The 27,668-nt window shown below is 43.2% G+C and overlaps 1 protein-coding gene across 1 annotated transcript in view; it reads right to left on the bottom strand.

Annotated features, from left to right (window-relative positions):
* The window catches only part of LOC126474309 (corticotropin-releasing factor receptor 1-like), a 260,974-nt gene that overhangs the window by 84,727 nt on the left and 148,579 nt on the right, over positions 1-27,668 (bottom strand). The window contains exon 6 of the mRNA XM_050101774.1: positions 23,270-23,384. Coding sequence (XP_049957731.1) covers positions 23,270-23,384 — 115 coding nt within the window. The remainder of the gene's footprint in view (positions 1-23,269; positions 23,385-27,668) is intronic.

Below are 27,668 nucleotides of genomic sequence, written 5' to 3'. Positions count from 1 at the left end.
GAGTAAATGTGTCAGGAATAGAAGTATATAACAAGCTTCTCATCAGTATAGAAAAGGAATTCAATAACACCTTTCCTTAGAGAACAAACTTATTATAAAATGAATGAATTCGTAGAGTAATAAAGCATCCTTTTGATTAAAAATAGAGGAAACCACTTCAATTTAAAAAAAAAAAGCTTTTGAAATAACATTTTTACTTATGTCATAAAGACAAAATTGTGTATTCCTAACATAAATTGTAGTGATAAAATGTAAATGTACTTATATCACAGGTTAACATGTGTACCACCATTTATTCTACACTATTAAGTATTCATTTGAACTTACGTATGTGATGGAGACAAAAAAAAATGTATTTTAATTCAAATCATAATGACAAAATGTAAGTTTAATTATTTATATGTAGCAATGGGTTAAAAACGTGTACATCCCTTCATTCTGGAATTTTAAGCATTCACTTGAACTTATACCAGTTACATGCAGGTTTTAATATTGTCCGCAATAAATCGTTCGTAGAAAATAAGTACTTTTATGATGTACAAAATGCTCACACAATTTTCTATTATTTCACTTGACTTGTGTCCTATATTACTAGTTCACTCTTTGTACAATATGTAATCAACAGGACCAAATAAAAAATCAATTAAAATCAGGTATTTCTCAAATTTTCAGAGAACTGCTTTTAGGATGTTATATTTATATGACTTGAGGCGGTTACAACAAAAGGGGGAAAAGTACAAAGCCAAACATTTTGAGATAATTATATGCACCACACTGTAGTGGAACAATCAGTCTATATGGTCATAAAGAGATTTAGTATGTTGGGTGACTTGAACTGTCTTGTAACTGTTATTTGAAGGACTGCTTAATAAGAAATTTTTCTCTTTGGATCCAGTGAGATGAAAGTACACACACACGTCTTTCGTTCCAAATGTTTTGTAAACTGTTGTAATCAGCTGATTTTATGCATTACAAATTGGTAGATTAGAAGCTATAAAACTGTTAAGGCTTTCCTTGTCACTTGTTGACAATTTTCGTGTTGGTTTGTTTTTCGGGTTCTTCGGAGAACGTTTGTTTGATAATTTTACTGACGTTTCGCCAGAACGAGTAGGTGGTATTAACAAAACTTCACCCTCCATTGCTGGTGGTGGACTGGAGTCGAACTCGCGGCCGCAGACTACATGCACCTGGCGCGCCAACGTCAAAGGCCTGTTCCTTGGTTATTTCGAGTGCTGTTCAGCTCTTGCTACCTGCAACGGTCCTTCGCTGCAGCACTAGAATACAGGATCCGTTCAACTTGAGGTTTGTTTTCTTGTCGAAGTAATTTTCATGTTTGTGTATTTTTATAACTCCCCGGAACAAGAAGGTGTAATAGCTATTCTCTACAGCCAGAACTTTCGTGTCGGCGAATTTTGCTACGTGGCCGGCCTACCCTGCAATGCCGCTCATGTTCTGTGATCCTAGTGTTGATTTATCATTCAGTCATTCCAACATAAACATTTCCGCATGTGCGTGGTCTGCGGTATATTATCGACATTGCGAGTGGCTCCCTTTTCTCCTTTGTCGGTCTGAGATACTCTTTGATCTTCTTTGTTAATTTATAAATAGTCTTTACACCATTTTTAAAATAATTCAAAAGAAACGATCGCTTCAGTCGTTTATTAGATCACCGGTTTCAGCATCAGATCTGTGAAGGTATAACATAACAGGTTTGAGGGAGGGCTTACGTGAATTAACTATATACATTACAATTATTACAGAACCACATACCTGAAACATGGATTAACATTTATAAAACCATATGGACATCATGGCATATGAGGCAGACCATCTGATAAAATTATTGTCACAACCAATAAAAAATAATAAAAAACTGTTGTCATGGTCGTCCTTTCCATAAAATATAAAACTGAAGTCACCAGATAAAACTACCATTGGTCGCCTAACACCGGTCGGCATCATCACTGCCCTATTCTGCGCAGGCTTACCAGCTGTGATTCTAGCGGCTCACAACCGGCCACCAGATAGCGCTGTCCAAGCACCGTATACACAGTCCCAAGGTATAACCACTCATTACTACTAAAACACAACTTTGCTATAACTGCTTGTCACATACCCATGCAAAACCCACATTTGCGCATACATGTACATACTACAATCACTGTAAAGTACGTCAATTACAAAGTAAATGTGGTGTCACCGCCAGACACCACACTTGCTAGGTGGTAGCCTTTAAATCGGCCGCGGTCCGTTAGTATACGTCGGACCCGCGTGTCGCCACTGTCAGTGATTGCAGACCGAGCGCCGCCACACGGCAGGTCTAGAGAGACTTACTAGCACTCGCCCCAGTTGTACAGCCGACTTTGCTAGCGATGGTTCACTGACAAATTACGCTCTCATTTGCCGAGTCGATAGTTAGCATAGCCTTCAGCTACGTCAATTGCTACGACCTAGCAAGGCGCCATTATCATTTGCTATTTATCTTGTGATGCATGTACCGTCAGACCGATATTTACCAATTATGGATTAAAGTTAAGTATTCCAGAAGCTACGTACTTTTTTTACTAGACTCAACTCCTTTAACTGTTCCAGACCTCACGCCAGCCTGCGTGAGCTTAAACGCGTGCCTTTCGGCTATCTCATAGTGGCTTGGCTGTCTTGCCAAGTCACAACAGTAAAAGCATCTGAGGCACAGACATTATCCATCAGCGCCTTACAAAACTACATATTAAAATTTACCTTTATTCATATAAGGAAGTCAGGAATATGCACACAGAAAGCTGTTCATAACACGACTTAGGTGCAATGTTACGAGCGATAAAAACCTGTATGCTGGGCTTTACCTGTCTAGGCACTATGGTCTTAGGCACTGTAAGCGCTAAACATATGCCATGATGTCCATATGGTTTTATAAATGTTAATCCACGTTTCAGGTACGTGGTTTTGTAATAATTGTAATGTATATAGTTAACTCACGTAAGCCCTCCCTCAAACCTGTTATGCTATATCTTCACAGATCTGATGATGCGAGCGCTCTAAGGCGCTCCAGTCACGGACTGTGCGGCTGGTCCCAGCGGAGGTTCGAGTCCTCCCTCGGGCATGGGTGTGTGTGTTTGTCCTTAGGATAATTTAGGTTAAGTAGTGTGTAAGCTTAGGGACTGATGACCTTAGGAGTTAAGTCCCATAAGATTTCACACCCATTTGAACATTTTTTTGAGATCTGATGATAGCACCTTCAGACTGCTGAAACCGGTCATCTAATAAACGATTGAAGCGATCGTGGCTTTTCAATTATTTTAAAAACAGAGTGATAGCCCCACGATACAGCCGGCCGGAGTGGCCGTGCGGTTCTAGGCGCTACAGCCGAGCGACCGCTACGGTCGCAGGTTCGAATCCTGCCTCGGGCATGATGTGTGTGATGTCCTTAGGTTAGTTAGGTTTAATTAGTTCTAAGTTCTAGGTGACTGATGACCTCAGCAGTTAAGTCGCATAGTGCTCAGAGTCATTTGAACCACGACACACCATGTGTTCTTTACACCATGTTTGTGCAATATATTGGCGATTCTGTCCGTCACTCTGGGAATCTATGCCAGAAGAGTCGTACCGGACATTTATTTTTCCAATGTGTCACTTCGCTGAGTGTTTGATTCTGTGATACTTCTTATTTAACTGGTGGAGTACCAATTGCTTCCTAGAACGCTGTCACCCATTGTGGTCAGTCTCATCCAACGACAGTTGACCAAAGAGGAACAGTCTGTCCTTAAAAAGTGAGGGAATTTCGCTTTCATTGCGAGAACTGTAACTATAGACATTATCATTGCTAATACCGAAGCGGTCATTCGGAATGTCCCTTGTGAAATAACTGAGAAAATACGTACCGCCGGGCTACCACACCGAGAAAAACCACCTGACTGCTAGCTGAAGAAAGAAGAGTTAGAAGCTATCAAGAGGCTTAACGCCGACAAGAGTGTATTGGAACTCCTTCCCGATAAGGGAAATGCAGTCGTCTTAATGACGATCGAAGATTATGAACAGAAGGTCCGGGACCTGTTTGGATCCAACGACGTACAGAAAACTAAGCGCAAATCCGACGCAGCGGATCACAAGGAATACGAATGGGTTGATCAAGGCGTCTTCTCTCTCGGCGGACGTACAGAGGCGCATCACAGAAGTCCTACCACCTCGGCTGTGTGGATTACAAAAAATTCCATAAGAATAATGTTCCATTAAGACCTATCGTTAGCGCTTCTGCCTCACCGACGTATACACTGGCGAAACACTTGGCCTCTCTGCTCCAGCCGCACGTGCGAAAGACTGACACATACATAAGGCACTCAGGACGTTTCATTTAGAAGCCGAAGAAAATAAAAATGGGATCAAACGATATTCTGTTCAGATATGATGATGTTTCTTTGTTTACCAAGTTCCATTCACTCATTCTCTGAAGTATCGGTTCAATTTTCTTGCAAGAAATCACCAAGCTCTTTCATGCATGTCTCACCATGAGCTATTTCGTGTGGAATGGCAACTTTTACGAAGAGCTAGAAGGCGTCGCGACTTAGTCCAGTGGTGGGCAGCTTCTTCACGGAACATTTCGAAGCTGAGGCTATGGACTTGGCACCTTGTACACCTACGATGTGGTACAGACATGTCAATGGTAACTTCGTTCTGAGGGGCCATGGTGAGGGACAGCTCGATTACTTCCTAAGACACCTGAACAGTCTCCATGTCAACATAAAATTTACCATGGAAGTAGAAAAGGGCAGACAGCTACGCTTTCTAGATGTGCTGGTCGTGAGAGATGGTGAAGACCTGGAACAAAACGTGTATCGAAAACCGACACATACGGACCGATACCTGCACAAATTGTCAGATCTCCACCCGAGCCAAAAAAGAGGAATGATTAATACGTTCGTTACGCGAGCATGATGAATATGTGAGACACAGCACCTCAGACGCCAGATGCAACACCTGCGTTCTGAGGAGGAATGCGTACTCCGCCAGTTATATAAGAAGTGTAACAGACACCGGAAAAATAAATCTCGGGTACGGCCTTTATGCCATGTTTTCCCAGAGGGACGGACAGAATTGCAAGTATATTATGCAAACAGCGTAAAAACTAATTTTTTTTTTTTATTTTTGGTCATCAGTCTTCTGACTGGTTTGATGCAGCCCGCCACGAATTCCTTTCCTCTGCTAACCTCTTCATCTCAGAGTAGCACTTGCAACCTACGTCCTCAATTATTTGATTGACGTATTCCAATCTCTGTCTTCCTCCACAGTTTTTGCCCTCTACAGCTCCCTCTAGTACCATGGAAGTCATTCCCTCATGTCTTAGCAGATGTCCTATCATCCTGTCCCTTCTCCTTATCAGTTTTTTCCACATATTCCTTTCCTCTCCGATTCTGCGTAGAACCTCCTCATTCCTTACCTTATCAGTCCACCTAATTTTCAACATTCGTCTATAGCACCACATCTCAAATGCTTCGATTCTTTTCTGTTCCGGTTTTCCCACAGTCCATGTTTCACTACCATACAATGCTGTACTCCAGACGTACATCCTCAGAAATTTCTTCCTCAAATTAAGGTCGGTATTTGATAGTAGTAGACTTCTCTTGGCCAGAAATGCCTTTTCTGCCATAGCGAGTCTGCTTTTGATGTCCTCCTTGCTCCGTCCGTCATTGGTTATTTTACTGCCTAGGTAGCAGAATTCCTTAACTTCACTGACTTCGTGACCATCAATCCTGATGTTAAGTTTCTCGCTGTTCTCATTTCTACTACTTCTCATTACCTTCGTCTTTCTCCGATTTACTCTCAAACCATATTGTGTACTCATTCGACTGTTCATTCCGTTCAGGAGATCATTTAATTCTTCTTCACTTTCACTCAGGATAGCAATGTCATCAGCGAATCGTATCATTGATATCCTTTCACCTTGTATTTTAATTCCACTCCTGAACCTTTCTTTTATTTCCATCATTGCTTCCTCGATGTACAGATTGAAGAGTAGGGGCGAAAGGCTACAGCCTTGTCTTACACCCTTCTTAATACGAGCACTTCGTTCTTGATCGTGCACTCTTATTATTCCCTCTTGGTTGTTGTACACATTGTATATGACCCGTCTCTCCCTATAGCTTACCCCTACTTTTTTCAGAATCTCGAACAGCTTGCACCATTTTATATTGTCGAACGCTTTTTCCAGGTCGACAAATCCTATGAAAGTGTCTTGATTTTTCTTTAGCCTTGCTTCCATTATTAGCCGTAACGTCAGAATTGCCTCTCTTGTCCCTTTACTTTTCCTAAAGCCAAACTGATCTTCACCTAGCGCATTCTCAATTTTCTTTTCCATTCTTCTGTATATTATTCTTGTAAGCAGCTTCGATGCATGAGCTGTTAAGCTGATTGTGCGATAATTCTCGCACTTGTCAGCTCTTGCCGTCTTCGGAATTGTGTGGATGATGCTTTTCCGGAAGTCAGATGGTATGTCGCCAGACTCATATATTCTACACACCAACGTGAATAGTCGTTTTGTTGCCACTTCCCCCAATGATTTTAGAAATTCTGATGGAATGTTATCTATCCCTTTTGCCTTATTTGACCGTAAGTCCTCCAACGCTCTTTTAAATTCCGATTCTAATACTGGATCCCCCATTTCTTCTAAATCGACTTCTGTTTCTTCTTCTATCACATCAGACAAATCTTCACCCTCATAGAGGCTTTCAATGTATTCTTTCCACCTATCTGCTCTGTCCTCTGCATTTAACAGTGGAATTCCCGTTGCACTCTTAATGTTACCACCGTTGCTTTTAGTGTCACCAAAGGTTGTTTTGACTTTCCTGTATGCTGAGTCTGTCCTTCCGACAATCATATCTTTTTCGATGTCTTCACATTTTTCCTGCAGCCATTTCGTCTTAGCTTCCCTGCACTTCCTATTTATTTCATTCCTCAGCGACTTGTATTTCTGTATTCCTGATTTTCCCGGAACATGTTTGTACTTCCTCCTTTCATCAATCAACTGAAGTATTTCTTCTGTTACCCATGGTTTCTTCGCAGCCACTTTCTTTGTACCTATGTTTTCCTTCCCAACTTCTGTGATGGCCCTTTTTATAAATCAACAAAGAATATAAAGAGTGTCTAGGGAAAAGGAGAATCAGTACCCACTTGCTATGTTGAGAATATACCACATACTATGATAATGCGGAAAAGTTTATGTTGAAATGACCAGACGAGCGATCAACATTAGGGTCACAGAACATAAGCGACATTGCGGGTTGGGGCAAATGGAGAAATTGGCCGTGGCAGAGCACGCGTTCTGTGAGGCCGAACACATAGTAAAAGTCCCCGACACGGAAGTTTGGCTGTAGAGGAGAGCTATTACACCCGTTTGTTCATGGAAGCTATAAATATACATAAACATGGGAACAGCTTAAACAAGAGAGAACAAAGTCTCAAGGTGAAGCGATCCTGTATTCCAGTGCTGCAGGAAACGACTGTTGCAGGTAGCAAGAGGAGAACCGCACCGGAGATGACCGCGGAAAAGACCTCGGACATTGGTGAGCGAGGTACATACAATCTGCGGCCGCGAGCTTGACTCCACTATCAGAGAAGGAGGGTAAAGATTTGGTAACGCCAGCAACTCGTGCTGACGAAACGTCTCAAAAATTGTCAAACGTCGACCGAAGAACCCGAGACAGATACCAAGAGGCAATTTGATAGCCGGATTAGAAGCTGTTTTTGTTTTGTAAACATTAAAACCGAAAAATGGAAGAAAGTGAACATATTAAGAAGAATGGAGATAATGAACATACAGGCATTTAAAACGCTAATTTTCTAAGGCATGTAAAACACTTTCCTCTGTCTGCAAAGACCATCATTGCCGTTAGCCACAACGCAGAGGTCAGAACCGGAACAAAAACACCATTAAGTTATGGATATCTATCATAAAGTACACATCACTGAAGACAACTAACCTCAAGTTCTTTTTTCGGGGTACTCCAGCGTGAAATTTTTTATAAGGTTACCTTCAATAATGACATGAATTTTAATTCCATTGACTAAAGACTATGAAACCTACGACGCCGAAGTTCAGCGAATATATAGGTGAATGTGCTACCACAACAGAGAAATAGCAGAATCAGAAGCAGTTACTTCCATTTACTTCCGTTTACCATCTGTTCTACACAAATCTCAAGTGCAAAACAGAAAAATCTGTTTTCAAGCCATGCAAGAAATCACCAGCAAGTGGAGTACCAAGCACACAGTCTGCTAGTGATGCTAGTGCTGTACTCGGAATAGACATTTCCCACAGTAAAAACAAATGCGATTATAGGTACGTGTGTGTGTGCGCTGAGAGCGTGCTAGGAAATCTGTGTTTCTGTATGTAACATTGTTCATTTGTTTGCCTTATCGACTCAGTTGTGTGTATAATCAGTAAAATGTACATGTATGGATTAATGTAGTACGTGGAAATGCGACAAAATATTCTACAACATTGTCACATTCCGAGCGCGATATTCGTGAGAGTCAAAGGGATATAAGTAAGATCCTTAGAAGCATTGCGGTGTGAGTGCTAACTAGATTATAGGTAAAAACATTATTAAGCTCAACATTATGAATTCAATTGGTTGTTATTGTATGCATAGCTTTATTAATAACTACTCCATATGACGCTTACTGTAGACAACTCACAAGTAAACATATAATTTTAAATGTCATACTAACTTTGAAGCTCATTTCCTCACAATCGTGATTTTGTCACTTGCAGCCCTTTGCTTTTAACCACCTCAGTTGCAATTTATTGAAACTTTTACTAATGCATTGTGCTAAACACTGATGTTAACAAATTGTAGCGGGTGCAATACCTTCAAATACCATGCGCAAGATTCTCATATTCTCTCGCTCGCAACGGTCAAACGATTAATCCTACAACAAAAATCAGCAAGACATTTTTGTAGAAAATTTAGTGTAATTAAATTTTTCACTGGGTTGCGTTTTCCCTGGAGGCCATGGTTTTCTAGTTATTTCAGAAAAAAGCGTTTGGAGTCCACTTTCGATTTTTTTAATGACAATAATTCGAAAACAACGGTCGCTAGCGAATATGCATCCCAATACAAAATTTAATTACCTTAAATTAGCCTGAATAAACTGTTACTATATAATAGTAATAACTATAATGATATAAAGCTATAATTTTTACAATCTTAGTCATCTGTGGATGGTTAAAATTGAAGGTAGTGACAAGTTTAATAGAGGAGCGGGTAGGGAAAAGGGTGAAGTAATGAAGTATGACTCTCTCCCTCCTGGCCCTCCGGAACAAACCTTAGATCCACATCTGGGAAGAGCGGCCTTATTGGCGGCGTGTCCATTCAGTGAACACAAGAGCCTAATCAGACTAAAATGGTAGACGCTACAAGAGAGGCGCTGTGCATCATGGACCTATGAGCATACCTTTCAAGAAGGGTTGGGTAACATATTAGTCCACTCTCATAAATCCCGCAACAATACAACAACAGGAAAAAATCTGATAAATTCTAGCTGTTACGGAGGATCGGAGGATTCCCTACAGTTGTTCTCCACACACACCATTCGTCAACGGTATAGGAAAGAGGAGAAATGATGTGCTATAGGTACCCTCCGCAACATAACGTTAAGTTCAAAAGAGTCTAGCCGAGCGGTCTTAGGCGCTGCAGTCATGGACTGTGCGGCTGGTACCGGCGGAGGTTTGAGTCCTCCCTCGGGCATGGGTGTGTGTGTTTGTCCTTAGAATAACAAACGTTAAGTAGTGTGTAAGCTTAGGGACTGATGACCTTAGCAGTTAAGTCCCGTAAGATTTCACACACATTTGAACATTTGAACATTTCAAAAGAGTCATAACACTGCTGGCACTTCTCCTGAAAGTATATGAAAGGCGTGCCTTACACATACCTGTTAGGTGTAGGTAACTGTAAGATGTGTGTGTGTGTGTGTGTGTGTGTGTGTGTGTGTGTGTGTGTGTGTGGGAGTGTGTACTGTCAGGCTCATGTTCTATGATGATGAAGATGATGAGAGAAAGGAGAGAGTGAAACCCAGAACCTGCACACAGACTACCCATCTGCAATAGTACCAAAGTGGCCGCCGAGCATAACGTCCCAATCCGATGGACTTAATGTTGATGCTGATGATTTTAGGTGAGGGGGGTTCAACATCTTGGTCATTAGCGCCCTAAATAAAAGTCAGCAAGTCAGTCTCATGGTTGGAGACGAAGCCTGTCCGTACATGTGGAGCAGTTTATAATTCATTAAAGTCTGCCTTCCTTTCCCGCCAACTTAGGGATGAGGCCTGACAGTTCACAAAATTTCACCACTATTGTAATACTGCATTCAGTATCGATGAGAATGATGGGTACATCTACATGGAGACTTAGGGCTGCCCTGACGTCAGTACACTACTGGTCATTAAAATTGCTACACCAAGAAGAAATGACGTTTTGCCATTCGTGCTCCCAGGTTCGTCGTTGAGTACACTCGCAGGCGCTCCTGTCTGTGATGCAGCGTCAGGGATAACCGCAGCCATGGTCTCGGAGCTGATAGTCCATGCTGCTGCAAACGTCGTCGAACTGTTCGCGCAGATGGTTGTCGTCTAGCAAACGACCCCATCTGTTGATTCAGGGATCGAGACGTAGCTGCACGATCCGTTGGAGTCATGCGGAAAGATGCCTGTCATCTCGACTGCAAGTGATACGAGGCCGATAGGATCCAGCACGGCGTTCCGTATTACCTTCCTGAGCCCACCGATTCCATATTCTGCAAACAGTCATTGGATCCCGACCAACGCGAGCAGCAATGTCACGATACGATAAACCGCAATCGCAATAGGCTAAAATCCGACCTTTATCAAAGTCGGAAACGTGATGGTACGCATTTCTCTTCCTTACACGAAGCATCACAACAAAGTTTCACCAGGCAACGTCGCTCAACTGCTGTTTGTGTTTGAGAAATCGGTTGGAAACTTTCCTCATGTGAGCACGTTGTAGGTGTCACCACCGGCGCCAACCTTTTGTGAATGCTCTGAAAAGCTAATCATCTGCATATCACAGCATCTTCTTCCTGCAGGTTAAATTTCGCGTCTGTAGCACGTCATCTTCGTGGTGTAGCAATTTTAATGGTCAGTAATGTATATAGACGCACATTGCCAAAATATACTGAACTGAAAGTGGCACACCACTAATCTCAAGGAACGGTGGATCCTCACACCAGAGGAGGAAGCCATGTGTTAAAGGGCTGTATCCAATATGCCACCTGGTAAGCACAACCTCCTTCCAGCAGTGAGGGTGACAAGAAGTCCGTCATGACTGTGCGGTCAACTTGAGCGACCGCAGTTTGTTTTCTATAATCTTCAACCATCCAATGGACATATCACTACCAACAGTGTCATATGGCCTCAGTCCATGAGACACAGTGGAGAGGCTTGGAATTTAATTCTGGACATTTGGGCAGAGTCTGGTGGCCAGAAGGTTTCTTTTCCACTTGCCAGCCAAGTACTGCTAGCGAAAATATTATCCTCCACAAGGACTCGAAGATGCTTATCTCTGAGTTGTGTCGCCTCACAGGCATGAGTAAGAGACTTCGGTGATAGAGGGCAGCTATCCCATTAAAATTATAATCACCTAAAGAAAACATATTGGGAGTTTTAAGCTGAGAAATTGGTAGATAGAAAAGAACGAAATATAGGAGCAAAGAAGCCACTGCTATGGACGTGGCATCAGTGTTTTGGATCACAATTGGGGCTGGTAATCGTGGTAAACCGTCGCTGGTAATGAAATAGGAACGAGGACGTGGGAGGCTGGCCTTCGATTAGCAGGGAGACAGAAGTGGGTGAGTCTGGTGGCGTTATCACGGTCAGGGGGGCCGGCCAGGCAGTGGCGGGCTTTGCAGGGGCTCAGAGGGAAAGCCAGAGAGGAGAGCAGGCAGCCGCTATCTAATCGCCCCCGACAGCTGCCGTCTGTCAGCAGCTGGGCCCTCCATGACCCGCGCCCCACAAACCCCATTACGCTCCCTGTCCGGAGGTGCACGCGCGCGCTCCATACCGTGATATCTCGAGACGTCACAGTGCAGAGATTCTCCGTGCCTGACAGGTCTGCCACCACTCCAGATGATCGACCGTGGCCACTTTTTAACACACGCACGCAGCCTGCCAGAGATAGGAAGAAATGAGAACTCTCTTCTCGCGAACCAAGAGGAATCGAGCACACATCCGGGAACCTCAATAAGTACAGTAACTAGTCCCATTCTTTCAGTGATCCACTTGCAGTGTCCCTTTAGGCAGTTAAAAGAAGGATGTGTACAAGGTGGCGCAAATAGGTGTTATTAAATATTTGTCTGCTATGGTTTAATAGTGTGCCGTAAATGATACGTCTTGTGATATTGGTCTCTTGTAGCCCTGAAAATTCTGTATCTCACGCAACGATCTCTCCATTTACATTTTATATAGGAACGGTGTTTTGTTGACCGCAAAGACATTTTACGAAAATTCTAGATGACACACGCATTCAGCACCACATTTGGTCCCATTAACTGCACCATTCGGAATGACGACTTCTCGGTGAGACTACAAAAAAATGGTTCAAATGGCTCTGAGCACTATGGGACTTAACATCTGAGGTCATCAGTCCCCTAGAACTTAGAACTACTTAAACCTAACTAACCTAAGGACATCACACACATCCATGCCCGAGGCAGGATTCGAACCTGCGAACGTAGCGATCGCGCGGTTCCAGACTGTAGCGCCTAGAGAACCGCTCGGCCACTCCGGTCGGCGGTGAGATTACAGTACAGAACTAATGTCAAATTATGATGACAAAATTTGTGTGGGCGTCCCAGCATTCTGTGAAACGTTTTCCTTCTTTTTTGGCATATTTATTAAATGTTTTGAAAAGACCGCATCTCTAATTTATTCCAGGAATGGCCACTCATGACGACTTGCCTCAGTTGTAACCCCGGAGAATGTGTAACACGTGCGAACGTAATTCATTGAGTGTCTCGCTACATCAACAAGACGTGCACCACAGCAACTCAGAATGTCACGATGGTCTCTTCAGGGAATAATTAAAACAAAAAAGCTTAATCTTTGCCCTCAACAAACATTGCCAGCCTTTGAAGGACAGTAATGTGGAGCGGCGATATTCTTTTGGAAATAAGGTGATTAAGACCTTTGAGAAAGCCACAGTCGATAGGGACCAGATCTGGGTTAGTGATGAGGCACACTTCCATCTCAGTGGGTTCGTTAATAAACAGAACTGGCTTCACTGAGAATCCAGTCGGTCAAGCTGCTCCTCGTCTTCATCAGCAAAAAAGTCACTGTTTTGTGCGCAATCAGTGCAAAATGCATTATTGGGCCCAATTCTATTGAGAGACCTGTCACGGTGAGCAAAAGCAGACAGATACTGGAACATGAATTTGTACCGGCTGCAATACGCAGCCCAAAGCTCGAAAATTACTGGTTCATGCAGGACGGAAAACGACCACACCATATTACACATATTGCAGATGTCTTTGATTTGCTTCAAGAGATGTTCAGAGATCATTTCGTTGCCCTGATCACCTCAGCATTCATTGGAAAAATTGTGGAATCACCCCCTTGTAGTCCCTATCTCAACGCATATGGTTATTTCTTATGGAGTTATCTAAAGGACGGAGTCTTAGATGATGCATTTGCAACACTCCAGGGTGTTGGTACTGCAATTTCCAAAGAGATTCTTGCAGTCTAAAATGATGTTCTCCAGAAAGTCATCACGGAATTCAGTTCAAGGCTCTATACACTCATTGCTGTAGAATAAATGCACTTTGAAAACCTTCTGAGTTAAATTTCATCTTGTCTGCTACAGCACCAATTTGATGACAAGAATCTATCACCTCACATTATGTCACAGAAGACAAAATTTCGAACACCTATTTTCGGCCAACCTGTAACGTCGACACGCAAACTAGCCACTGTAGTACTATAACCGAAGGTGAAATCCTACTAGATTACAACTAGTGTTCACCGAAAGATAAACGGTAATTTGTCTGTGTCAGTTCCACAATAGTCAGTCTTTATCGTTTTCGATGTATTTCGCAATTTAAAAAGAAAATCAGCTGACGAAGGCGTTCTTTCGCAAGAAAACTATCGTAACAGCTTCAACTAACAACTGCAAAAACATATGTGCATTCCACCATTCAGTTGTGAACAGACAGCGTTAAGTAGTGGACGTACTGACGTAATGTGTCAACATATTTGTGTCACAAGTCGCAATGGAACAACATCTCTAAATCAAGCGTTAAATACATTCTCGTGAATGTTTTGAAGAAGATAAAAGTGTGTATAAAGTTTGCCCCGCACGCCTGTCGCGACTTGGTTCAAACGATAAAGACGGACAATTCTTTTCTGAAAAATATCATCACTTGGTGTTAACAGTGCGTACCTGCCACAAAACGAGGAAGTGCATAGATTCACATAAACCGATTTGATGACATAAGACATTCAAGCAAACGTGAGGCACGAGTAGAGCAACATCCCGAAGATGGAACTTATTTGACAGTTTCACATGCTTGTCTGAACCTTCCATGCGTTTTACTCGAGTGAGGAGGCTATGCAGAGCGCCAGAAACATTAAAATAGACATATTAAGTTTTCCCGTTTAATATTAAAAAGGAAAATCCTTCCTAATAATGTGGAATGTTTGGTTTATTTGGTCACGAACTGGCTTTCGGTTTTCAGGTCATATTCGAATGACAACTGAATGTTGCAAACACAAATAAACATGATGTTCTACTTATGCAGATATTACTTGCACAGACCAATTTTTTTTATTATTAATCGAATCTCGAATCTTTTTGGGCTGACGGGGGTGTATGTGGAGGAAGATGAATGATTCCTCAGAGCATAACGGGGTATTAAAATGCTTTTTAGATTACATTCTTAAATAACACTTTAAGGAGTTATCTTCTTTGCTAAAAATTTCCTAAATGATCTCACTGATTTATTTCGATTAAACTTTGACATTAATGACATCAGACGTGTTATTTTTTATCAATTGACCTGGATTACACGAAGACTGTCGATTTTACGGAAACATCGATCATTTTCGATTAAATCTTCTCGCTGTCATCACTACCTACATGTGTGGCCGTACAGTCCAATCCTCACAGTATTTTGTTCCATGTAGTAAACAGGATGTGCAAAAAAATTTGGTTAATGTAGCTCCTGGACTTCTAGAGCCGTACCGAAACACGTACGCATAGTTTCATCTGAATCGGTACAACAGTACGATACTACATATCACATATTATGCATTATTTCAGTCATAATTTCTCTACACGTATGAGCAACACACAGAACTGAAATCAGAACTAGGCTGACTCTGTTATTCTGATCCATAGAGAAGACGTACTCCGCACGGCAATTGCACATATCAAAATTCGTAGCAGCACAGGACGGATGTCTGCTGCCCAGGCAGCAGCTCAATCACCATGAAGCTCCCTGCGGTAATTGGCTACATTTTCGGGGTCCACACGTACCGTTACTCTTTACACAACATCATAATTCTCATCAAAAGCTTTTTCAAAATTTTTGTTATTTTGTATTTTCATATTATTTTTTGATAGTTGATGGAACAGTTTGTAGCAGAATTGTATGTATTTGTTATTACAACTATAATATATTACATTTTTTATATATCTTTCAATGCAAAATATACCTTTCTGCTGCAACCCTCTAATTTGTTTGACGAGTCAATAAATCAGTGGCAATCCCGAATTTGTTGTAGTAAAGGGAAACATGCTCGAAATAGAAAGGCTTACAAGTCAAAAAACTGAAAACTTTGGTCTCCTCTGGTTTACGGAGAACTGAGAAGCGAGACCTGAGAAACGAGAGGCAAGAACCGAGAAATGACAAATTAGAATCGAGAAATGATAAGCTGAAATCGAGAACCGATAACCGTCAACTAAGCAGTGATAATTAACAAGCGAGTTCGGTTCTTCAGAAGGAGTCTTAGAGTTCGCAGAGCCCGGGGTTCTCGGAATTCCCACGATTGAGTACGTCCCTCTGCAGATCAGACTAACAGTAATTGGTGATAGTATGCGTGGTGTCACCTCCAGACACCACACCTGCTAGGTGGTAGCCGTTAAATCGGCCGCGGTCCGTTAGTATACGTCGGACCCGCGTGTCGCCACTATCAGTGATTGCAGACCGAGTGCCGCCACACAGCAGGTCTAGTCTAGAGAGACTCCCCAGTGTTCGCCCCAGTTGGACAGCCGACTTTGCTAGCGATGGTTCACTGCCTACATACGCTCTCATTTGCAGAGACGACAGTTTAGCATAGCCTTCAGCTACGTCATTTGCTACGACCTAGCAAGGCGCCATATTCAGTAATTAGAATGAATTAAAGGTTCAAAGGGCTCTGAGCATTATGGGACTTCACATCTGTGGTCATCAGTCCCCTGGAACTTAGAACTACTTAAACGTAACTAACCTAAGGACATCACACATATCAGGCAGGATTCGAACCTGCGACCGTAGCGGTCACGCGGTTCCAGACTGAAGCGCCTAGAACCGCACGGCCACACCGGCCGGCTAGAATGAATTCTGAACAGATAATATTGTGAATCATGTACCGTCAAGAACGACGTTCATCATTAATGGATTAAAGTTAAGTATCAAACTAATTACGTCCGCTTTCTGAATTCTAATTCCTTGTCATGTTCCAGACCTCACGTCAGCCTGCGTAAGCTAAAACGCGTGCATTTCGGTCTCCACTAGTAACGCGGTGTTGGCTCTTCTGCCAACACAACAGTATGGATCAGTCTTAAAGAAAGTCGCAAAGCTACTTAGACACTTTGAAACGTAGTTGTCGTCTTGCACTGAAAGCGTAGCTTTCCTTGGAGCCGGGAGAAGAGCAATATTTGGTTCTCACGCTGGCACAGTTCATGCTGGCTGCTGGGCCGAGCGAGTCGCATGCTTGCCTACCGCTGCGTGCAATACGTCACACATACTCTCTGTGAATCTGAAGAAGTGCTGTTCAGTATTAGTGGATCTTTTTCATACTCAGTACAACAAATCCTATGGTTAACGCTACCATACAGTTAAAATTTCAAATCAATATCTTCAATACTTTCGGAGATATAAATTTTTTCCAAAAACCATTATAACCGAGCTGGCATTGTAAACTGAGTTAGATACTGTAATGTATTCGTATACAGTATCAATTCAAACTATATCGAAGAGGATAGGTTTATATTATTTAATTTGCTCACATTTTCTTTAGTTTCATTACCACAGATTTATGACGTAATAAAAAGTACTTAGGAAAATTATTATTTCACCGTCTTTTGGTTGTGTGTGCGTTTTGGAGAGACAGAGAGTGAATGGAGGACATACGTAAAGTGAGAATGTGATATTTTATTAAAACTATGTTAATGTGTGCGTGAAAAAGTTATTGTGCAATAGGGAATTTCTAACGTGTTTCCGCATGAGTCTGACTTCGTAAAAGGCAGCCAGAAGGGGCGCTGAGTATTACATTTATTAGTAATTTAATATTTGGAAAGGAATAGTACTTTGTTTTCGTTAAATTTGATTTAGTTTCGGAATCACCAAATTTCTGGTGTAAATTACTTGTGGTAATCTGATTGGCTGACATTCATCATCTACATATACATCTATACTCCGCAAGCCACCTGATGGTGTGTGGGGGAGGGTACCTTGAATACCTCTATCGGTTCTCCCTTCTATTCCAGTCTCGTATTGTTCTGCACATTAGAAGTAACGCAAATATAGAAGTACTCGAGACGATCTGATTGGCTGCTTAACAAACTAGCCAACAGGAATTCAACGTTTCCCGCACGTTTGAGTAGGGCTTGTGTCTCAGGTCTATGAGTCGATGTAGTAGCTCGGGAGCCGTCTTCCTGTAAACACCTAAGTTAAGCCGGCCAGGGTGGCCGAGCACTTCTAGGCGCTACAGTCTGGAACTGCGCGACCGCTACGGTCGCAGGTTCGAATCCTGCCTCGGGCATGGATGTGTGTGATGCCCTTAGGTTAGTTAGGTTTAAGTAGTTCTAAGTGACTGATGACCTCAGTAGTTAAGTCTCATAGTGCTCAGAGCCATTTGAACCATTTTGAACCTATGTTAAACCGTGCTGATCGAATTTGTACCAAAATGAAGAAATTCGCGTGTGTCACCCCTTCTCGTGTCGTTGACGAAGAGCGACTGCAGTTTTGAGTATTTTGTGAAATTTGGAGCCTTGTGAATGGTTTACGTAAGGGAATATTAGCGTGTGAACATTTCATGTCGTCCACAAATTCTGAGTGGCGGGTTTCGTGCAGATAACGACACATTATGGCGCACACTCCTTTACAGGAAGCCTACTGAACGACTGAATGTGTTAATTCGCCAGTAGTCGTGGGTCAGTGACCGTTTAGGACGTTTTAAATATCGGGTCTGACTAAATATCTTCTGTCCGCTTTCGGATGTGGACTTGGTACAGAGACAGCCAGTAACATTTCAAAATACACTCCCGGAAATTGAAATAAGAACACCGTGAATTCATTGTCCCAGGAAGGGGAAACTTTATTGACACATTCCTGGGGTCAGATACATCACATGATCACACTGACGGAACCACAGGCACATAGACACAGGCAACAGAGCATGCACAATGTCGGCACTAGTACAGTGTATATCCACCTTTCGCAGCAATGCAGGCTGCTATTCTCCCATGGAGACGATCGTAGAGATGCTGGATGTAGTCCTGTGGAACGGCTTGCCATGCCATTTCCACCTGGCGCCTCAGTTGGACCAGCGTTCGTGTTGGACGTGCAGACCGCGTGAGACGCCGCTTTATCCAGTCCCAAACATGCTCAATGGGGGACAGATCCGGAGATCTTGCTGGCCAGGGTAGTTGACTTACACCTTCTAGAGCACGTTGGGTGGCACGGGATACATGCGGACGTGCATTGTCCTGTTGGAACAGCAAGTACCCTTGCCGGTCTAGGAATGGTAGAACGATGGGTTCGATGACGGTTTGGATGTACCGTGCACTATTCAGTGTCCCCTCGACGATCACCAGCGGTGTACGGCCAGTGTAGGAGATCGCTCCCCACACCATGATGCCGGGAGTTGGCCCTTTGTGCCTCGATCGTATGAAGTCCTGATTGTGGCGCTCACCTGCACGGCGCCAAACACGCATACGACCATCATTGGCACCAAGGCAGAAGCGACTCTCATCGCTGAAGACGACACGTCTCCATTCGTCCCTCCATTCACGCCTGTCGCGACACCACTGGAGGCGGGCTGCACGATGTTGGGGCGTGAGCGGAAGACGGCCTAACGGTGTGCGGGACCGTAGCCCAGCATCATGGAGACGGTTGCGAATGGTCCTCGCCGATATCCCAGGAGCAACAGTGTCCCTAATTTGCTGGGAAGTGGCGGTGCAGTCCCCTACGGCTTTGCGTAGGATCCTACGGTCTTGGCGTGCATCCGTGCGTCGCTGCGGTCCGGTATCAGGTCGACGGGCACGTGCACCTTCCGCCGACCACTGGCGACAACATCGATGTACTGTGGAGACCTCACGCCCCACGTGTTGAGCAATTCGGCGTTACGTCCACCCTGCCTCCCGCATGCCCACTATACGCCCTCACTCAAAGTCCGTCAACTGCACATAAGGTTCACGTCCACGCTGTCGCGGCATGCTACCAGTATTAAAGACTGCGATGGAGCTCCGTATGCCACGGCAAACTGGCTGACACTGACGGCGGCGGTGCACAAATGCTGCGCAGCTAGCGCCATTCGACGGCCAACACCGCGGTTCCTGGAGTGTCCGCTGTGCCGTGCGTGTGATCATTGCTTGTACAGCCCTCTCGCAGTGTCCGGAGCAAGTATGGTGGGTCTGACACACCGGTGTCAATGTGTTCTTTTTTCCATTTCCAGGAGTGTAGATGTCGGGATGTTAAACGCGGACTTGACAGACATTTTCCTTGTTTGAAGACAATAAACCAAGGAAAAGCAAATTTTTTCACATTTTTTCAAACGACTCACGCAAGAATCCCGAACGCTCGATAGTTTAACTTTGAGCTGCTGTCCATGGACTGGAGACATCTGGCCTTTGCGTGGTAGGTATTTACTCGAATTTTGGTCAACTCTGCTTTTGTCAGCTAAACCAGCGTCTACCATCGCAGAGTGAAGGGGCAGATAACCTGAAACCTATGCAGATAGGTAGACCGGTAGTTTAAAGGATAGTGAGACGCCGACCCCCTCCACCGCATCTTGTCGACTAGTCTGCTGCGGGAAGACGACGGTAGAAGGAAGCCAGAGACGTTAAACGCAATATTTAACGAGTAATTAACACACAAAAATCGTACACATTTACCATCACTATACTACACAACAAACTTTCAAACAGATGATTTACAAATAAGCAATCCATGTCTTGGGAAGGAACTGATCAGTTGAAAACTAGTGAGCATGAAGGCGCTGACAGAGAGTCGCTGCGGCAATCGCCGCTCTCTTAGCTTCTGTTTATCGTGAATCCCTTGCACAGGGAACATTCCCAAGCAACTGAGATAAAGTGCAGATAGACTGTATACGCTAAACATTATAGACCATTTCTGTAATATTAGTCTGCTGCATAGTCTAGGCTCTGATATACTCAGTTGTCTAAAGAGGTATAAGCGTCTGTTTATAAATAAGAATGGGCCATTCGTAGAAAACAACAATAAATCCCCTTCATACACAGTATCCTGTGAACCGTGGATGCAGGTCAACAGGCAGTTTTCATATTCCGACATATCCGGAATGTGTTCCAGTATACAAGGATTATGGCTGTTCATCACATACAGAGGTAACATCAGATGTGCCCGAGGACAACGTGATAAGACTATTTCTGGTTTCCATCTGCAGAAATGATCTGACGGAAAAGGTGAACAGCAACAGAATAATATTTCCTATTATGTAGAGAAAGTGTCGTCCTGTGGGGGAATTCAAGATGACTTCGACAAAATTTCTCTTTGGTGTAATAAGAGCAACTTGCCTTAAAGACGATAAAAGTAAGTACCGATGAGAAGGACCAACATTCCTGCAACTTTAGAACACAATACCTGTAGCTCTGCTCCTTTACGGACTCACGTGGACTGCACTTATAGTAGTAATACTGAAGAACGATATGTGACAGACAGAGTTCATAAAGTCAGTTGCAGAGAAGGTGAATGACCATTTGCGGCTTACCGGGAGAGTTATTGGACAGTGTAGCACACGCATAAAGGAGATTGCATGCACAACACTTGTGTGACGTATTCTTGAGTACAGCTCGAGGGTTTGGGATCCCTGTCGTGTATAAAAGTGGATGCATTTTTGTGAATTTTTCATGTATTATATCCTAGCTCTGGAGCTGTCGAAGAAATTTCAGGGAAACTGAGAAAGCGTATAGCCATCAAGAGAAAAAGTGATGCTATAGGCGTGAGGCAATCCTGTCACTACTACAAATAATCAAAAACGGCCAAAAATTTTCTAAATTTTCTAAATTTTTCAGTGCGAGAATAAAACATTTAAAGTTATCTTAAACAAAACTGAAGGAACTCTTGCGATCAATTGAGAGGATCTTATATCTTCACTCGTGTTAATTTTCGCCTTTTTTGTAAGTTTATTGTTTAGCGTTACTCTTGATTGGGTATTATATTAATGCAGCTACAGATGGTCATGCCGTCTCCAGCGGTTATAATTGACCTTATCACGCTGTGAATGGACGGTAAATTATTATTGTTGTTGTTGTACCGTGGGCGCGCTTGGCGTACTACAGGGTGACCCAAAAGTCCGTTAAGTACTGATAATTCTATAAATCACAGAATAATGTTAGGTAGAGATGTAAAATTTGACACATTTGTTTGGAATTACATAGGGTTTTATTAAAACAAGAAAGTGCACAAAATGACGAACAGGTGGCACTTCATATGACAGAAATGCAATAATTTAGCAAACACGATATTCTTTAAAAAAATGCTCAACATGTCGGTCGTCATTCGTCAACAGTACCTACATTCGAGAGTAAATATTGTGAACAGCATTGTTCAGCATGTCAGTACTATGGTGAGAGTTCCCGTCAAGACCTTTACCTCTTCGAACACACTTCTTATGGCGAAAGTATCTTAAAACTGCAATAGCGAATTCTCCATTCTAATAGTACAGCTTCACGAGCAGTATCTTTTCTGGTGGAGTCAACACGCCGCGATTGCTGGAACATCTGAGTGCCACTCTCGCTACAGCTCATTTTAGACAGGATTCTCATGCTGAGTCACTGACGTGTTGCTGTCCAGCGCCATCTGTTGGCCAATTTTTGCACTCGTTTTCGGTTTCAACATAACTCCATGTCATTTCAATCATAAGTGGCAATTTTTACCTCTCTACCTTCATTATTCCGTGAATAAGTGCATTTTCAAATGTTTACGGACTTTTGGGTCACCTCGAACGTTAGTGGGAGCTGGTCGGCCGCGCTTGCTAGGTGCAGACGCGTTGAAAAGTGTATGTTTGGAGGTAATCGGTAATATGTTTAGTCTATCAATTCCTACCACGTTTTCATTGTATGAAAAGAATCAGTGTGAAGTAGTTAATTGTGTATGGCGGCATACAGGACGTGTAGTTTGAACAGGTTTGCAAGGAACAACAGTTTCAATAATAAATCATGCAATCTGTGTGCCTGCATTAGTTGTTATTGGGGGAATACACAACAGCCTGCTTCCTAAAATGTCAGCAAAGAAATATATGTATGTGGGCAGTTAGAAGTGGAGAGGAGGAAAGTAGCACTGACACTATTAACACCTGTCGTAGTCTTACACACTGTTCCACAACACAGTTCTCAAAAGCTTTGCATCAGAAATGATGTAGCGTTTTCATGCTCTTATTAAAGTACTTTTATATTATTTTGAACAGTCTTCAAGTCCATTTTGCTGCTGTCTCTTTGTTGGTTAGGGAACACATTCAGGAAAATGTGGTTATTTTTCACGTGTACACACACCCCATGTTTTTTAATGGAAGATTACAAAGTTCTCACAATATGCACGTATGTTATAAATATAGTTAACGATTAGCTTTACTCTTGTATTTATTTGCAGGTGGATCCCTATTCAGTGTTTATGTGTGTGTGTGTGTGTGTGTGTGTGTGTGTTTGTGTGTGTGTTTAAGTAGTGGTAGTTCTGCGTTGGGACGTTCATGCTGGTAGTCGCACACACGGATGCGTAATGGGCACGCGCAGTGCATAGCTGGAAGTTGATACCTGGTAACGGGACGGCAGCATGACGGCCAGGGTGAAGGCGATCTCGAACAGTGAGTAGAGCAGCAGTGAGCTGAAGAAGTGCTTGTGCAGCGAAACGCGGTGGCTCTGCAACTGCCTGAAACCAAAACATTAAGAAACATATACACTGAAGTGCCAAAGAAAGTGGTATAGGCATGCGTATTCAAATACAGTGATACAGAAACAGGAAGAATACGGCGCTGCGGTCGGCAATGCCTATATAAGAAAAGTGTCTGGCGCAGTTCTTTGATCGGTTACTGTTGCCACAACGACGGGTTACCACTCTTTAAGTGAGAGTCAACGGAGTCTTATACTCGGTGCTCGAACAATGGGAAACAGCATCTCAGAGGTACCGATGAATTGGAGATTTTCCCGTATGACAATTTCACGAGTGTATCGTGAACATCGGGAATCCGGTAAAACAACAAACGTCCGATATCGCTGCAGCCAGAAAAAGATCCTACAACAACTGAAGAGAATCGTTCAACTTGATAAAAGAGCTACGATTCCGCAAATTGCTGCAGATTTCAATGCTGGGCCATCAACAAGTGTCAACGTGGGAACCATTCAACGAAACATCATTGATGTGGGCTTTCGGAGCCGATGGCCCACTCGTGTACCCTTTGATGACTGCACGACACAAAGCTTTACGCTTCGCCTGGGCCAGTCAACACCGATATTGGACTCTTGATGACTGGAAACATGTTGCCTGGTCGGACGAGTCTCGTTTCAGATAGTATCGAATGGATGAATGGGTACGGGTACGGAGACAACCTCATGAATCCATGGACCCTGCATGTCAGCAGGGGACTGTTCAAGCTGTTGGAGGCTCTCTAACGGTGTGGAGCGTGTGCAGTTGGAGTGGTATGGGACCCCTGATGCATCTGACAGTTGACAATTACGTGAGCATCCTGTCTGATCACCTGCATCCATTCATGTTCATTGTGCATTCCTACAGACTTGGACAATTCCAGCAGACAATGAGACACCCCACACGTCCAGAACAGCTCCAGGAACACTCATCAGTGTACCGCGAATATCAGAAATCCGTCAAGCATCAAATCTCCCGCATCGTTATGGCCGGAAAAAAGATCAGCAAGAACGGGAACAACGAGCAATGAAGAGAATCATTCGACGTCGCAGAAGTCCAACCTTTCCGCCAATTGCTGCAGATTTCAATGCTGGGACGTCAACAAGTGTCAGCGTGCGAATCATTCAACGAAGCGTCATCAATATGGGCTTTCAGAGCTGGAAGACCACTCGTGTACCCTTGATGACTGCACCACACAATGCTTTACGCCTCGCCTAGGCCCGTGAACACCGACATTGGACTGTCGATGACTGGAAAGATGTTGCCTGGTTTCAAATTGTATCGAGCGGATGGGCGTGTACAGGTATGGAGGCAACCTCATGAATCCATTGACCCTGCATGTCAACAGGGGACTGTTCAAGCTGTTGGAGGCTCTGTAATGGTGCGGGGCGTGTGCAGTTTGAGTGAAATGGGATCACTGATACGTCTAAATACGACTCTGACGGGTGACACGCAAGTGAGCATCCTGTCTGATCACCTGAATCTATTCTTGTCTATTATGCATTCCGACGGACTTGGGCAATTCCAGCAAGGCAATGCGACACCCCAAACGTCCAGAATCGCTACAGAGTGGCTCCAGGAACACTCTTCTGAGTTTAAATATTTGCGCTAGCCACCAAACTCACTTCCGCTGGCCACCAAACTCCCCAGACATGAACATTATTGAGCATATGTGGGATTCCTTGCGACGTGCTGTTCAGAAGAGATCTCTACCCCCTCTTACTCTTACGGATTTATGAACAGTCCTGGAGGTATCATGGTGTCAATTCCCTCCAGCACTATTTTAGATATTAGTCGAATCAATGGCACGTCGTATTGCGGCACTTCTGCGTGCTCGCGGGGGCCCTACACGATGTTAGGCAGGTGTGCCAGTTTCTTTGGCTCTTCAATATACTCGTATGTACTGGGTATTTAAAGCAGAATGAGCAACTACCGTCAGAGTCGTATCTGTTCAAGTGTTAGTAATGCTAGATGACGTGCATAAATTCAGTAGGGATATGAAGGGATGAGTGGTGCCTGAATGGGATGTTTCAATAGAAATAGTGAAAGCTGCAGAAATAATTGCACAAAAAAGCTTGCAGAAATGTTCACAGAATGTGAGTGGATGAAGACCGTTCGCTACAGTGGAACGATTTGAGAATTATTCTACTTTACACGAAAGGAAAATATTAAGTTGTAAAACGCAATGGACCTACCAATCTCCTTTCCTAGTGTGCGAAACATTCACAACGTACAAAAAATAGATTTGTATAAAAAGCAGATTTCAGCAAGGCAAAGGGACAAGTTAACTTCGTAAGAAGACGTAACACAGATGATTTTTAGCATTGAATGAAATTCACAAAGAAGTAATTAGTGTGAAACACGAAACACGACTTGTCTGCGATTCGTAAATTTTGTCTCTGGTACTAACAGTCTTTGAGTAACAATGCACAACTTCTTCTAGAATTCATTATTAGGTAGCATGGCTCACGAAAAGTGGGGTCTAGTTTTTGTCATTTGTACAATGTTCAGACAGCGCAAATTACTACAACTCGATAGCTACCTGATGACAACAAACGGCCAAACATATCTACTCATGTAGGTATGCTGTACATAAATCATGAAGGTGGTTGTTTTTCATTTGATTACAGGGGGTTCCGAAGTCCTTGCATCAAACGTCCAGGTGTGATAGATCATGTAATGGGGAACAACTTTCGTTACAGGCCATATGTTCGATTACGCTTCCCAGCGATGCTAGACATCATTTTATTGAGTTCGTCGGCCCTGGAGAAAAGAGGATTCAGCTGACTAGTAGGATCTACTAAACCAGTGTGCTGCATACTACCTACCCTAGTAAACTGAACAAGAAAATCTTAAGAATGAGTGTCTGTAAGCGGAGAAAAATATTTTAGAAACTAATCAGGAACTCGTCTTACACCTTTCACAAGAGGCAGGTGACACACATTGCATTCGCATGCGGAGTGCTCACGCCCTTCTGCCTGCCAGGCGAATATATATAGTGTTGCGGTTAGATGTACAGATAATTGTATTGATGTCTAGGGACAGTGTTGTGAACAGCATTAAATCCGTATGTACTTCATTTTTAGAATAATAATTATAGCTGTTGAGAGAAGTATGTTTTTAGGTTGGTTAGTACCTCCAAGTACATTTGGCAAGAGCTAGACATTAGTGCTTATTTTACCCTGGACAACAGGAAAGGTGATGAAGTTTGGATACATGGACGCAAAATGGGCAATCTACACTGACAGGACTAGTTCACTTCACAGCACAGGTAGGACTGTGGAGAGAACATCAGGTAGTAAACTGACATGTGTTTGTGGGAAGACTGTTAGATACACAGAATAAACAAATAACTCAAATGAAGGGGTAAAGATGAGTGTGTTTTTGCTTCAGGATAGGGGTAATGGATTCTACATTCACTAATATGGTAAAATTTCACATTTCTGGACCTCAGTAACGATTTATTCACTCCTCCCACAACGATAGCTTAACAATGAAAATTTCTGAGACACTATGAACTCTAATGGAAATAATAAGGAAAATGGACCACATTTAGTTATAAGTCAATGGCTTGTGTCGTTATGAAAGTAGCTTCTTGTTCCAACGACGCCTTCTTTGTTGGACGTTGCCGCGCGGGTTTAGCCGAGCGGTCTAGGCGCTGCAGTCATGGACTGTGCGACTGGTCCCGGCGGAGGTTCGAGTCCTTCCTCGGGCATGGGTGTGTTCGTTTGTCCTTTCAACATTTCATTATTTTGTTGGGCGTTGCGTACTTTTAGTGATGTAACCATAAACTCTTCCATACTTGTCTCAACAATATAACCATAAAATCATAACATTTCTTCGTTCTGTGCATCCGCGCGGCTGCCTTGAACCAAAGAGAGTATCGGACACTTCTCGTTCCCTTTATGACCGCTTTCAGTTACTTTCAATGTCAGCTGACACACAACTCTGTGGAGGTAATTTAAGCCCCGCGTGCTGTAAACGTTACTGGGTGCAAACTATGTTCTCACTGCGAGAAGATATGTGGGATCTTAGAGACGATAGAAATCGCCTAGACATGTATCTTAAACGCCTAATGACAGGTAACAAACTGTGGTTAGCATAAAAGAATAGCCAAAGTCTAGGAGGAAGAGACAACTTTTAATAAATCAGTAACAGCTTACTCATTGGCGGATCGATAGAAGATTGCTTCTGACCAATGCTGAAAGTGGAGTAAAACTTATATCTCAGGATGTGCAGAACGGGTGAGCTGTAAGGACTGGCTGCTCGCAAAAGGAGTGATGTTAATGT

This window comes from Schistocerca serialis, chromosome 4 (genome assembly GCF_023864345.2).
Source record: "Schistocerca serialis cubense isolate TAMUIC-IGC-003099 chromosome 4, iqSchSeri2.2, whole genome shotgun sequence".
NCBI classification, from domain to species: domain Eukaryota; kingdom Metazoa; phylum Arthropoda; class Insecta; order Orthoptera; family Acrididae; genus Schistocerca; species Schistocerca serialis.
This window is presented reverse-complemented; position numbering and strand designations above follow the sequence as displayed.